Source organism: Harpia harpyja, chromosome 12 (genome assembly GCF_026419915.1).
Source record: "Harpia harpyja isolate bHarHar1 chromosome 12, bHarHar1 primary haplotype, whole genome shotgun sequence".
Taxonomy (NCBI): Eukaryota; Metazoa; Chordata; class Aves; order Accipitriformes; family Accipitridae; genus Harpia; species Harpia harpyja.
In genome coordinates, this window is record NC_068951.1 from 15,733,627 (window position 1) to 15,748,167 (window position 14,541).

A 14,541-nucleotide genomic window follows, 5' to 3' on the forward strand; every position below is an offset into this window, starting at 1 on the left:
GGAGTGTGAACACAGGTGAATGATTTACAAAGCCAGTTTCCCTTGCTCACTTTTCCCCATGTATTTCTAGGTATTACAGTTCGCTGTTTTTCTGTTGATGAACGCAGGTCTTCATGTCCAAAATTTTATGTGCGTAGAGATCTTAGAAATTCATGTTGATTTGAGTTGTGGCAGCTGCAGTTTGTGATTTTTGTACTGTTTATTGCTGTTTGAAATAATGAGGAAGGGATTGCCTGTGATGTTGTGCAATGACTGCAGAATTTGGTTGTATGCCCCATCTAGCTATCTTTATCTCTCCTAATAGAGTTAAATATGCCAGGAAAAAATAGGCTAATCGCTTGTCTCTTTGTATAAAAATTTGTAAAACTTTAAACGTCAGCAGTGTAACGAAGTTATGTCTGAATGTGACAATATTGAAACACTCGTACAAACTAGCTGCGGGCAGAACCAGTGTTAGTGAGGTTTTGTCGCTGAGCTCTGGGGAGTATTTTACTAAGATCTGATGCTATCCTACATCCCTGAGCTGCTGTTGGTAGAGGAATGCTGGGGTGACCCTTCCGGAGTGTGTTGCTTTCTCATTGATGATTTTTTTGTTGTTGTTGTTTTTATTTTAATAAATTGTCAGCCTCACTTCCAAACTTACAGGATGCCCTGCTTCCCCATCAAGATCTATGGCTGGCTATTGCTAACTGTCTTGCAGGGAAACTACTTTGCTGTTGTCTGCTGTTCCCAGTTTTCCTCCAAGTAACTGCAGCAATCAACCCTGCTTTGTCCTTTTCCTGTTATCAGAAGCAGTCTGGCTGTGGTGGGGGGATTATCAGTTTTGCTGATGTGGGCAGGACCCTGGTTAGAGGCGAGAGAGCCAGACCTTGGCAAAAACATTAGTGGCAGCAGTGCTATCTGCAGCCTTGGGCATGACTGAACCGATTGATGTTTGTAGGTTATTCGGGTGACCGTGAAGTCTAGAAGCTATGTGTGTTTCTAAGAGGGCTTAAGGCTTGTACAATTTGTGCATACTATCCAAGAATAGCTTTCCCAGCTAGGGGCAAGTGAACTTGCCTGGTGCAGAAGTAGGATGCTGCAGGGAACTCTTCTCATGTAGGAGTTTGAGCGTTTGAAGAAGTCATTGTACTTGTCTGTCATGGCACAAATAGAATATAATTCTCCCAGGAGAAATGATCTCTAGTTTTCTGTATGGTGCTGCTAGAATATGCTTAGGAAATTAGTTGTGTCCACCCACGCCATCTCAGGTTGTGGTTGTTTGTTTTTGATGTTTTTTTTTTTTTTCTTGAAAGACCTGTTGCCACGCTCAAGTGCTTTTTGTATTTACAGATCCTGCATTTGATTTCTTGTAGACTTTGCTCTTTCTGGCTGAATTTATGTTCAGTGTGAGTATTAAGAAGTAAGTGCCTTGAACTTGGGGCTGTTCACATAGGGGTTTTGGCAAACTGGTGAACCGTTCCAAGTGGTTGTGATCATCCAGGCGGCAGCATGCCATACTGGTGTCCACTGGTACGCACCATGGCTGGGAAAACCGATTCGGAAGAGGCAGAATTTCCCATTGTGGCATTTTGTGCCAGGCTGGCCTTGTCTGACAGCGCTGCAAGAAGAGTTGAGGGTTTGGTCCCCAGGGCTGTTGAGCTGAGCTAAAGTTACCACTATCTGCTAGTGGTAACTGCAGTTGAAGCAGGCCTTGGCCAGCCACTAGAGAGAAACAAAGAGCTCTATTCTGAGTGCATATGAAAAAGATAGCTTTTCTGGAAGGAGCTATTTCTCTCTTATTTGCCCTTTGTCTTTTCCCTTATTATTCCTTTTTTCCATAGCTGACATTTGACAGCTCTACCAGTGTGATGAGGGAGTGATGGATCTCTTAATCTTGGATTCTTTTTTTTTTTTGCCGTCCTGGTACACACTGCGTGTTTCCTCTTCTCTTTCCAGTTACCCCTGCACCTCTAATCTGGATGGGTAAGCCATGGCCTTGTCTTACCATTGCCCAATAATATTTCCAGAGGTTAAAAAACCCCCTTTGCTTTCTATTAGAGTTACTGGTGATCTCTCCACACAACACCAGCATCCTGGCATTGTTAGAGCTATGTCATTGCTCTACTGAGTGGTGATTGTCTAGGTTAAACAGCTATGAGCGCTGTTAGAAATACAGAAGTGCACTGAGCTGTATAGGTACCTTGTGCAGGGTAGCCTTTATTCAAATAACTTTTGCTCTGGAATGTGTGAGCCCTCCCTGCCTGTCGATGCCAGGTTTAATTAAGAGAGAATCTCAACGATGAGATGCAGACTTTTTTTTTTTTTTTCTTGTAAACTTTCCCTACTTGCCCTTTTCCCCATTCTCCTTTGATCTTTAGAAAACCTCAGCTCATGAAAATAAAGGCTGAAAAGTGTCTTCTAGTTAGTGAAATATGAGTAAGAGCAAACACCTTGAATCATGGATTTGCATGTGATTTGCACGCTGCAGGCTGTCTTGTCTGTCTTCAGTTGACTCAGGTTTTTAAGTAGGTAGAGCAGGGGTAAGTAATTTCCTTGTTGAGGGCTGAATAGGCTTTTTCAAACACCTTTGGATACATGTTATCATTATGCAGTGTTGCACAATGGTTCGTTGAAGGAAAACTAGCTGTGGGCTGTATAAAATGAAGCATGGCCTGAATTCAGCTGGTAGGCGGTAACTACCCAGCCCTGTGGAAGAGAGTAGAAATGGATCCCTCTTGATTTAATTCCTCCTCTATCGTGCTCTGCAGACCTGCAAGGGCTGCTTCTCGGAGCAAGGTGGGAACGGGCATCCGCGGCTGTCAGCTCAGCCGTTTGGCTCATTTCTGTGTACTGCTGTCATCAGCTCCAATAACGAAGTCGTAGCCTTGCTGAGTGAGTTTTCCTGCCAAACTTAGGGGAAATGGGAAGTAAAGACAGTTAGGAAGTAATTTCTGAGGCTTGTCTGGTACTGTGGTCTGTGGTGTTTGAGCTGTTTTGGAGGCGATAAAGCAGAGAAGAGGCTTCTAGTTCACTGGTGGTAAAATATGCCACCACAGTTCAATAGTGCCAAATTTAATTTATGAAGCAGAAATGACGATTCAGGTGGGAGTTGATTGCTATGCATGGTTTAAAGGGAGAAAGTGGTAGTGTATCACAAGACTTGCAGGTGGCCACAGTATACAGTGAAGTCCGAGTATCATTGATTTGTTTAAATTTTCTATGCACTAATGGGCTTTTACCAGGACTCTTGCACATCTTGTCTCTAGTCAGTGCCTCCTCTGATTTTTTTTCCCTGGTGATATCTTTTTCAGTCACAAAACATAGCTGATAATTAAGAAATTATCCCTTCCTCCCCCATTCAGAAAGTCAAACATTGAAAATTTGGGAGAAAAATTTGTCCTTACCAAGGTTTCTGCTATTGCTGTTTCATGTTTTTGTTTTGGTTTGGTTTTGCTACATATACAGACTTTGAGAATCTGATCTGCCAGTTTGGAAGGCTGCCAGAATCTTAGAATTGTAATCTGCTTCACTTATCTTTATCAATGATTATATGAAAGTTGTACTTTATTGTGCCTGCACCAGGGGGTGAGGATGACTCAGCCGTAAGCATTGTGTGCTGAAGAAGTACTAGGCGAAATATGCTTATTTGTCTCGGCTGTCAAGGGGATGAGAAGGTGATGTCTACTACTGGTCGCTTCTTAGGAGACCGGGCTCTGTTTTTTATTTCGAACGTGGCATTTTTGCAGACTGGTTGCTTGTTTTCAGTGCAAGACTTTGCACATCTGCTAAGCACATCTCATTACAGTTTTGGAGAGACTATTCCTTCTTCTGAAGAAAAGATAGTTTCCTTTCTGCTTTTTTTAATTTCTTTTGTTCGACCATGCTTTTTTTTTTCTTCTTTTTTTCCCCAACTCTCTTCTTCACTTAGCAATTAAATGGCAGTCATTTTTCTCTGTGCTATGTTTTCCCTTCTGTTTGTGTGACTCAGCAAAAATCATAAGGAAATGGAGGGAAAAAGACAAATTGGAAAGAATTTGGGTGGGTATGTTTTATGTGTCATTCAGTCTGATTTTGTGAAAGACTGAGGTTCTCCTATACTATCGTTAGAGTGGGAGTATTATGCATTGCCTCTGTCAGATGTAGCAGTAAAGGGAAGATAGCTAGAAGGGACCTGTTTACAAACTTCATGGTTGTAGCCTTGCTGGTTCAAGGAGGGAAATTGGTGCTTGTGACTGTTAATCTTGAAAAAAAGACACTGGCAATTTATTGGCTCCATTAGTGGGGCAGCCTTGCTGAGCAGTCAGTTTGGTTAACGTGTCCCCCCTTGTATATCTTCATGAAAAATTTATGTTTGATGGGCTCAGATATTTTTTATTTCTGTTTTTTAGCTGTTTTCTCCACTGCATCATTTGAAGGGGGTTTCTTGCTTGTTTGTGCTTGTAAATTAGGAGATCTGTGCTTGTTTGGAGTATCTTAGGTTAGCCTAGTTTCCTCTCCCCTCCCCATAAAGGAAAGTTAAATAAAAGTAACTGTTGGTTTTCATGGGTATGTGGTTTGGCATTGACCAAACACTTATCTGAGACCCCCTAAAGCTGGAAAGAGATGTTTCAGCAAGTCCTGTGGAGATTGGTGCCTGCCGTTTTAGGGGTGGGAAGGCTTTGAGGAACTGCGTGTTGCATTAGAGCATCTGCACGTGTTTTTAGTAACCATAGGTGGAGCAGATTATTCTGCTGGCTTTTACTGGCCATTATCAAGGTTACTCTTGTTCTTGCTTTTGCACGAGTCCTCTTTTGCCAGGCAGAAGATCTGCGACTGCATTTGCCAAGTCTGTGAGAGAGTAATTTTTTGTCTGCCGCTGCTGGGTTTTTTGCACAACTTTCTGAGTTGAAATGAAGAGATAAGTATTTTCAATCTCTGAAGGTAGTCTTGTACTGTTCCAGAAAACTCCTTTTTGGATCTGATTAAATAAATCTCATGGATCCAAATGCTTCAAGTTGGAAAGCAAAACATCCAGAAAGATTTGCTTTCCTTTTCGTGGAGAAGACAGTCTGAGATTTGTTGGTTCTGTGAATTTTTCTGCAGTGGTGGAATAATTTCAAGTTGATGAGCTGCTGAACTAACATGCTGTTAGTGATGGGGCAGGAAGTGAGCTGTGGCTAGGTAGCACCATCTGAATAAAAACTTGTCAGAAAGCTGCTTTCAGCTAATCCCTGGGAGGAAGTGAGCTATAATCAGCACTAAGTGAGCTAATCAGAGGAAATCTATTGCTCAACAGGAGCCTTAAAAAAAAGGGGGGGGGGGGGGAGAAAGGGGGAAAGAAAAATACCCATGCGGACATTTCATTCTGCTTTTGGACTCCAAAATCTGTTTGGTCCAAGAAAATGGAATATCTGATGAAATGAGCAGCTTTCCAATCCCCACTTAAAAACTGCACAATGTGTGTATCTGTTTGCCCTCTTTTCCAGAATAATGAAGCATCAAGTCTCTTCTCCTCCAGTAAGGTGTTTTTTCAGGTATTTAAAGGTGGTGGTGTGGGGAGGCTGAGAATAAGCTAGTTACCAAAACCACTGGAGGCTTGGGGTCAGTGTACTGGGAATGAGTCTCCAGACATTTTCAACAAGTATTTTTATAATATAAACCAAGAGTGGGACATGACTATCTTCAATCTATCTTGTGACATGGGTCTTTTCTTGGAGGATCACACGCTAGCTCTTTTATTGTATTGTTTTTAATTACTCTATGCTGCTTTTCACTTGACATCATCTGCCTTGGAGATGTGTTTGTGAGACATTTATTTTGCTATTTTCCTCTGCTCTGGATCTGGCTGTTCCGGATGTCGCTCTTTGTGCATGACAAATGTTGCCAGTAGCACCCTATAAGGCTCTACAGGAAGACAGCAAATGACAGCCGCTGCCGTGCAGATTGCTGTAAGGATAACTTTCTTTTCTCAACCCTTATGCCCTCTGCTAGAGCAGGGACAGGGAAATGCGCTTGCCATCAGGGCTTTTTTCACTTTTGATCTGTTCTCTTCCGTTTCTTCTGTCGGACAACAAAAGGTTTCACTGTGTTGCTTTCAAGCGCTGTGCCCACTCTCTGTGACCGTGGCCCAAATGTTCTGCAGTTCTCCTTGCAGCAGTTCAGGTGGTGTCTCAATAAGGTCCCACAGCTGTAGAGGCACATCAAGGATTATGATTTCAAAAGTAAAGTGGTTGTGTTTCTTAATGCATTTTTAGCCTGAAATCCCTTACTTCTGCTTTTTGGTCAGCCCTGCAAAATAGACTTGAATTTGATGTTTGTGTTACTCCTTCTGTGTTACATTGCTGATAGTAAATCAGTTGAGTAATTTTTACCTGCAGTAAACAGAACTGAGTTCAGTTTGCAGCTCTCTGAGCCTCCTGTCAGGGTATGTACATACAGAGGATTTGATTTATTTGACTGTTTTAGTTCTGGCTCCTCGGAGATCTGTTGCTTAAGTGGCAGTGTAAAGCCAAGGATATTGTGTGCCAGGAGTAGGAATTTATGTATATGTTATCAAACACCTCTGAGCTTGATGTGTTTTGTTGTTGTTTTGTTTTTTTTTCCCAAGCAGTAGTCCAATTTACTTTTGCATCAAATTCCAGGCAGTGAAATACAGATGCAGCCAAGACTCCTCAAATACATTAATTTGAACATCTTAAGAAGACAAAATCATTATGATATGAGAACTTTCTACATCGGCTGTTTCATTTGATGCATGGTACCATCTTCCTATCCCTGCTTGAGGCCTTACAGTACTACACTGTAAGACTCACGTTTGCGCGCACAGAATGCATATTTAAAACTTAATCTGCTCAAGTAGAAGTGCTCCAGGAAAAATGTGACTCTGCTCTATAGCAGATAGGAAAACGATTGTCATCTATTTCATTTTATTTCCCTTTAGTCATTCTGCAGACAAGTTTGAGAGGAAAAATGTTGGTCCTTTTTTAAAAGTCAGAGGAGCTAAATTGCAGCCCCGTGGTGGAGAGGGGCCTCCATGGTAGGGCCTGCTGCCGAACAAGCGCACCGCTTCAGCTGGGATGGGAGTGCATGTCAGCCTTGATACTGATCACGAGGGAGGCTGAGGGAGCCAGGACCAGCACAAGAGCAGTACTTAGGAAGTTCTTCAGGAAGCAGCCCAGCTTTATGCTCACACAAGGGGGAATTGAGGGGCAGGGGGGAACCACAACAAAAAAACAAGTCAAAGCCAGAGCATTCAGATTAATGTGCTGCAGCAGTGTGTGTTCATTAGCTTTGTGAAAATGCTGCCCAATTCTCAGTTTACTTTCCAGCTTTTACTCACTGTCAGGGTTATGTTTCAGGGTGTTTTCCCACCAGTGGCAGTGACAGGAACTGCTGTGTCTCTTCTGTGACCTGGGTATGCTGTAGGTTATTGGGCCCTTTTCTTCCCCAAAAGATAGAAAGCTAGTGAGCAGCAGAACTGACTCCTGGAACATTGTTGTAAAAATGAAACTCTGAACACACGTGCAAATCAGTCACTGCAGGTCTGTCTCTTCAGGGGCTGGGAGGAAGAGGGTGGGTTAAGCTACACAAGGAGCTTTCCTGTGCTTGTCTTGCATCAGCCTCACAGGGCAAAGGTGGAAAGAGCAGAGTTGCACTTCTGAGGAACTTGGCTTCAGGTCTACCACTGTTGGTGGTGGGTGATTAGGATGGCACAGACCCTGGCTGGCTGCTTGCTGCTGCCTTTGCAGCAGAGAGCACATTTGGTCTTCACCTGCTGCAGTTTGTGTTATGATGGTGTCTGAGGCTGCTGAGGATGACGAGAGTACTTCTGTTTTTGCTGCCCCAGTGGAGGGCAAGAAACCTTTGTCAAAAGCAGGGGGACAACTGTTGGGAGTAGGGTCATATACTGGAGATGAGGACTGAGAATCAGAGCCTTGTGGTCACCAGTGCTGGTACCTGTTGAGTATGTTTTGTGGACTAAGCAGCAGAACTGTTGGGAGAAAAGCTTTTAGCTCTTTTTGTGTCTTTTTTTATTCTTTTTTGTGAGTGTAATGGATTGCAGCACTGTCCTGTGGTGGGAATGAATCTGTCTGATGTCTGTAGTTAAGTATTTTCTGCAGCTTCACAGCTTGTCTCTGTGGTTCATTCCATTGCTTTCTAGTTCTTGTAATTAAATGTAGCGCGACTAGTGATTGTGGGGGAGTTGCCGATGTGCTTGAATATATTATTATTACTAGTATTATCTTCACTGGCAAAGATGAATGTGAATCCCTTCCCTCTGATTACACCCTCTTCCATATATTATCTTTGTTTCTTTTGTCATCATTCTTCCACATCTAGCGTACTTTTATGAGGTTGCTCAAACTTATGTTAACCATTTTAGTAAATGTCTTTCAACCAAGCTAAAAAAACCCCCCACCATTAATTCTGTTGTCCAATTCTGTCAGAGAAATATGAACCTTGCATCCCCTTTGCCAGTATACAGACTCCTGGCAGGCAATGTAAAAATGAAAATAACCCTGGTCCTTGCAATTCCCTGCGCAAGCCATGATTCAGCAAGGCAGCCACGTGGGTGATGGTGCAAGAGTGATTACGTCTAGCTGCTGTGAAATGAACGCGCTCCTTTCCCTCTGGGGGAGTGAGCTTCAGCGTATATTTTCACTCTTTTTTTTTTTTTTTTTTTCCTTCTTTTAATCCCTCCTCCAGCCATTGCCCATAATGCCAAACCTCCGCAGCAATTTCAAAAGTAGTTCCTGATGCTGTGGAAACTTTCCCTGCATAATGAAGACAGGGTAAGGATAAAGGAGAGGGGAACTGCTCTTTTCTTCTGCACTCAGCTGTCAGAAAGAGACTAGCTGTTTGGACTTGAACCTGAACAAAATGATTGATTTTTAACTTCTGATGATTGCTTGAAGGATTAGACTTCTGTTTCCTGAAGCCATCTGTAGTGAGTGCAGCTGTTGTAATTTATTTAAACTGTGTGCATTGAAATGGTCGTTTGTGCAAAATAGTTTTGGATCTAGCACTTTATTTTAACAACAGTCTTTGAAACAGCCACTCAGAAATTATACTACTTTGTGTTATTAAGTAAATCACATGTCTTAAGTTTTTCCTAAAAGCTGAGGTTTTACTAAACCCCAGATTTAATGAGCTTGAAGAATTTTGTTTAACTGCAAATGCCAGAGCCAGTCCCTCAGGTGGGAAGCTGATGCCCGAGCTCTTTCTGCCACTCCAGTCTGCTCTACCAGCCCTGCAGCTTGTTTTCCTCCTGTAGAGCTCTTGGGCTCTACTTGGAGCAAGGTCAAGGATCTTTCTGAATGCTTTGAGCGCTGAACAGCTGATAAGAGTTGCAGCTCTGAGGGTTCTGCAAAGATGCTGTTATGCCAGTTTCTTCAAGGGCCTGATTTTCTTGTAAAATAGATGAGTTTTGGATTTCCGTATACTTGCTTCCAACTTGTTGCTTAACAGTTTCTTCTCTTGAGCACGCAAGGTGCTAAGGAGTAATTCGTTTCAGATCAAGAAGCTGTAATACTTAGTATGCGATGGGCTGACTTGTGCTCCTTGTGTCATCGAAAATTAAGAATTTTTACTATAGTGAGAATTTTATTTAAAAAAATATAAACAAAAGTGCAGTAATTTTTTTTTTTTTTTTTTAATTTGCAGCCTGAATACCACATTACAGCATTTTGAATTTGGTGACTGGGCTTTCCAAGGGAGCATGCAGGGAATTAGTATGGGCTTGGAGGGCCAAGTCTGTTCTTGTACAGTTTCAGATGCAGGTTAGTTGTTTATCCTTACATCCTGCTCTTGCTAATATCAGGCAGCTCGAAAAACTGCACAGATGTAGGAAATAATACGGTGTATTTTAGAAAAATACAAAAGGCTACTCATGATGTTGCTTTCTTCACAAAGTATATAATTTTGGTGTTGAAGTTATGTGATATGCTTATTTACCTACTATGATTTCTTTAGCTATTTGATTGTATTTCTCTGCTCAAAAGGAGGGGTGCTTTCTTTTAAACATCTGTTTGCATTTGAATAGCTAAGAACCCTATATCCTACCCTTTTCTGAGATTTGATTATCGTAAGGGAAATGGATTGTGGTCCCCTGTACTGCCATCACTCCAAGCCCAGCTTCAGTAGAGCTCTTGAGTACCATATATCTGATTTGCTGGTTCAGACCAGAAATTTTTATGTCTCAAATTGGTGGCATGCACTTTGTGCAAACAATATGTATTGGTACAGAAGCATTTGGAATTAAAATCCCTGTGGGTAGGCTGCTCAGACCTGCTGTTTGATTGCAGGGTTCTTAATTTTTTCCCCATATTGCAGTGTAGGTACTGGAAAATACAGAAGATCCTGTAGATAACTTGCAACATCTGAAAGAGCAATCAGTAAGTGAATTTGGAAGACTGTTGGAGGGTGGGAATCGCAGTCTGATTCACAGTTGCATCCCTGCAGACATGTTCAAGTGTTGCAGGCCTATTTCTTGCTCCATCATCAGGCAAAGGGCTTGAAGGCAGGTTTGTCTAGGGGGGTGTTGCACAGCTTGGACCGCTGTTCCCCATCAGTCTGGAAGTAGATGGGGCAACCAGCACGTGTCCAGTTTTTACCTGCACTGACAGAACTTTGCTTTGTGCTGCTTGTGCTTCTGTAGGTATTTGTATAGAAATTATATGCTTTCATGGGCATTTATGGTGGTAATTAATTTTAATCTCTCTTGAGCTTCACGACATCAGTGTGCTCTTGTGCTGCTTGGATTCAGGCTGCTAGCCTGATTTGTTTTCCTTTTTTGGGATTTGACAGTAGTCACCCACCCAATGAAATGTTAAGGAATGGCAGTCTACATGTTTTTAGTTCTGCTGCGAAGACCATGTTATGCAAGATGCACATGTTGTGCTGGGACATTGTATAGCACAATATTTATACTTTGGAAATAAGGTGTGATAGTTGAGAATGGATTGCACTGTCTTATCCTGACTTTCTTGAATGACACTGGTAATGATTGCTCCAGTGGTGTGGCTGGGACTGAGTCATGCTTTGGGACTCTGACAGGCAGCTGGTAGACACCAGTAGGCCATTCATTTCCCAAACTGTTGTGAGAGGAGGAGGTCAACACAGAGGAGATGTATTGGCTCCTGTTGCAAAGAGGTAGCTCATCATTTGAGTGTATGGAGGAATGAGGGGCATATTTGTTATTCAGCTGTCACTGAGAGGTAGTTTCTGTAAATCTTTCTTTGTGCTATTTACTCTGTAGCAGAGAGGCTGCCTGTTTCTTGGTGATCTGAGAAGAATCTCTAGGATATTATGGGAAGGGAGGAAGGGCCAGTGCAGATTTTCTTGAATGTGGAATGTGTCTTGTAGATGCTTTATTGTGCTGTGTTTTTAGCTTTAGCAGCTATTTGTTCGTGATCTTGCTCATGTTTTTGTTAAGGACTCAAAGAGGATTGTGGTGATAGTATATATTCTCTTTACAAACAGAGCATGTGTGGCACAAAGTGGTGAAGCAATCCAAGTCCTCATTCAGAAGTGGAATGCATCCAGTGGATCTTAGTCCCATGCTCTTTAATGTAGGCTGCATAATTTCGGTAGAGATATTCTTCATACAACTTAATGTGGACAGTGTGCTGAATCGTGACTTATAAACATAAGCTATTCTTTTCTCCCCAAGATCTTGTCTGATAAATGACAAGAAGGGAAGCATCTAAGGCTTTTGAAGGTGTTTGACTCTAGAGTGTGAAGATCTTTGGGCTAGACCTACCCCTAAAAGATGTTGTACTTGCACTCTTACGTGTACTGTCCTTTTCATGTACGCAACCTTTGTGTGAACAGATGGTGAACTAGATGTGGGAATTGATCCACATTATAACTGACAGTTCTTTTTGACTGGGTTAGTTTTATCACTGGAAAAATTTATCACTCCATCCCACAAATGCTGCTGCTGGCCCAAATGAATGGGTGGCCCAGAACTGGGAGCGGGAAAGGATCCGCTTCCTTTGGCGGATACATCAGTGTCTGCCAGTGCAGTGCTTGCCGAGTTCCTCAGAGTTGAATTTGCACCTCCTTTCCCTGTTGGCCAACAGAAGAAACACTACATTTATGTATTCTATGCTCTTTTCCTAGGTTAAAACAAATATTTCTATTTCAGTGCTTTCACTAGCTATTGAGAACCATGTCTGACAACGGAGAACTGGAAGACAAGCCACCAGCTCCTCCCGTCCGGATGAGCAGTACTATCTTCAGTTCAGGGGGCAAAGACCAGTTGTCTGCCAACCACAGTTTGAAACCCTTGCCTTCTGTACCAGAAGAGAGAAAACCTAGGAATAAAATCATCTCCATATTCTCTAGCACTGAAAAAGGTAAGATGCCTTTATTTTCCAAAGCTACTACTTGCATTCCTTTACTCTTGTAAGTTTTGGTAACGCTTTAGACATTTCAGTCTAGCCTGTCCAAGTGTAAGGGATTGGAGGAAGTGTTGAAAGTTGGATATGTGTGTTCAATGAGCTGAGATGTTCTTTCTGTTTGCACTGGGATGTTTGAAGATGAAATGCTAAGTAAGAAAAATTGAATAGCTCACTGAGGAAAACCACCACCTATTGCTTCTCATGTTTGCTGCCCAGTTTAAAGTAATGCATTTCCAAACAACCTTAATAAATGTTTGTGATTCCTTGGTATCATATTACTCACCATTTTGCTACACTAAATGCAGATTTCTGGTTTAAACTGAGCATCCAGCTGTTTTGGAAGTTACTTTGTGTTGATGACCATTTATGTGGTAGCTTGAGGAGAAAAAGGTAGTAAAGAAATAGTGGGGAAGGTGCAGTGTGCATGAAGGAGAATTGAGAAAAATTAAGTCCTTCTGTCTGTGTAACTGCACTGTTAAGATTAATTACTAGTGGGGGAAAAATCTGGATTGCTGTAAACAAGGATTATTTCTGAGAAAAAATTGCTGTAATGAAACTAGACTGTATTTGTGCTTTGTTTCTGCCCTCTTTTCTGTATGGTGAATGTATGTACAGCACTGGAGTCCTGATCCTGGTTCTCCAGGATGTCTGTATCCATGTACAACAAAATAGTGCATAGATAGAAATATCTTCTAATATCTGGTGCGGTAAAACTGCGCAGGGACCTATAAGCCTGAACTGAAACTGCTATGCATTTCATTAATCTCTACCAGTTAGCATTTTTGTGATTACTCTTAAGATGCACAAGGGGAAGACCCTGCTGCTCTTAACGTCTTCTAGTTCTTCTCTTGTCTTCCTGTGCCTCATTGCTGATGTGCTGGGCAGGACTGGTTCAGTCATGCCGACACAGGTTTGTCTGTTTCAAGAGACTTTGCTCCTCTGGTTATTTATTCGCTTGGCGAAGTATTTTCCCCAGGGCTGGTTTTTTCTCTTGCTCAGCTGTGTGAGCAGCCCCTCTGCAGCCATGCTTCACCCTGGACACAAACACTAGAGGCAGGCTTCCCTGCATTTAGAAGATCTGGCTTTCCATGATCTGGCAGAGTTTCTGTGCTCAACAGTGGGCGTGTTTTCCTTTTCGGAAGATGGAGGGATTTGGCCAGTGTAGCTTTTGGAAGCAGAATAGTTATTGCACAAGGCCCCTTATTGTGAAATAACTGTCCGTGGCTGGGTTACAGCAGAAGAAGTGGTGGTCTTTTTTACTGCCATGGGTAAGCCTTAAAGAGGTAAGTCTATAAGAAGAACGTGAGAAGCTACTACATGTTGGTGGCAGCACCCCAAGAGAGACACTCCAGGCCTCAGAGGCTGGTGAAGCTGGGTGCTGTAAGCTAGGCGTAGTGCCACATGTCTAGAGCAGGTTCTAGCTTAGCCCTTCAGTACTGCAGAAACTGGTGTTTTACCATTATATCACTGATCATGGGAGGAAATGCCTAGAACTTGTCATGGTGAGTGCTGCAACAAAATCTTGTGGAAGGATCAAATCTGTCCGTCTTCAGGCTAGGAGAACGGTTTAGGAGCTGGGATGGCCCTTGTCATTATGCTGTTGCATTGATCATTTACCAGAGCATTTGTAGCCCTTTTTTACAGACAGGGATATAATTAAGTAGAACATAAACCCCACGTGAAAGGTTTTCCTTGCTCTGAATTAGTAATGCTGTGTAAGACTTGCTTGTGTTGTGAAATGAATTATGAAGGCAAGTAGGTGCAGCGCAGCTGGAGAGCTTTGTGACATTTTATAGTGCCTTTACTTCTCCTTGGACGCTTCCTCTTTCCATCTTGACAGTGGGTTTGTTCATTGCTGAAATGGCCGGGGAGGTGGTTGAAGACTTCTCTAAAGTTGTATTGGCTCATCTGAAATTGCTTTGGAGTCCCATTACTTAAGCTTATTCAGACCACTCTGTAAATACTGACATGCACCACATTTATGGAAATTAATCTGCATACTTGTTTAGCATGTGTCTGCATACCTACTGATATTTAGTGATGCAAACTAAAACTTGAAGAAATAATTTCTGCTGAGAAAAGTACATTTCAGAGAAAATGGTGTCAGTTTATGTTTTCTAGATGTTAAAAAGTAATGAAAGTAATGTCCTTCTGAAAAAAAGCAGAAGGTTTTACT

At 42.2% G+C, this 14,541-nt stretch overlaps 1 protein-coding gene across 4 annotated transcripts in view; it reads left to right on the top strand.

Moving 5' to 3' along the window:
• PAK2 (p21 (RAC1) activated kinase 2) overlaps positions 1 to 14,541 on the top strand; it is a 47,393-nt gene that overhangs the window by 11,451 nt on the left and 21,401 nt on the right. For all 4 annotated transcript variants that reach the window (XR_008237404.1, XM_052802982.1, XM_052802981.1 and 1 more), the window contains one exon: positions 12,110 to 12,320. Coding sequence is in view for 3 of the 4 variants with exons in the window: in XM_052802982.1 (XP_052658942.1) it covers positions 12,134 to 12,320 (187 nt within the window). In the remaining variant the exon portion in view is untranslated. The remainder of the gene's footprint in view (positions 1 to 12,109; positions 12,321 to 14,541) is intronic.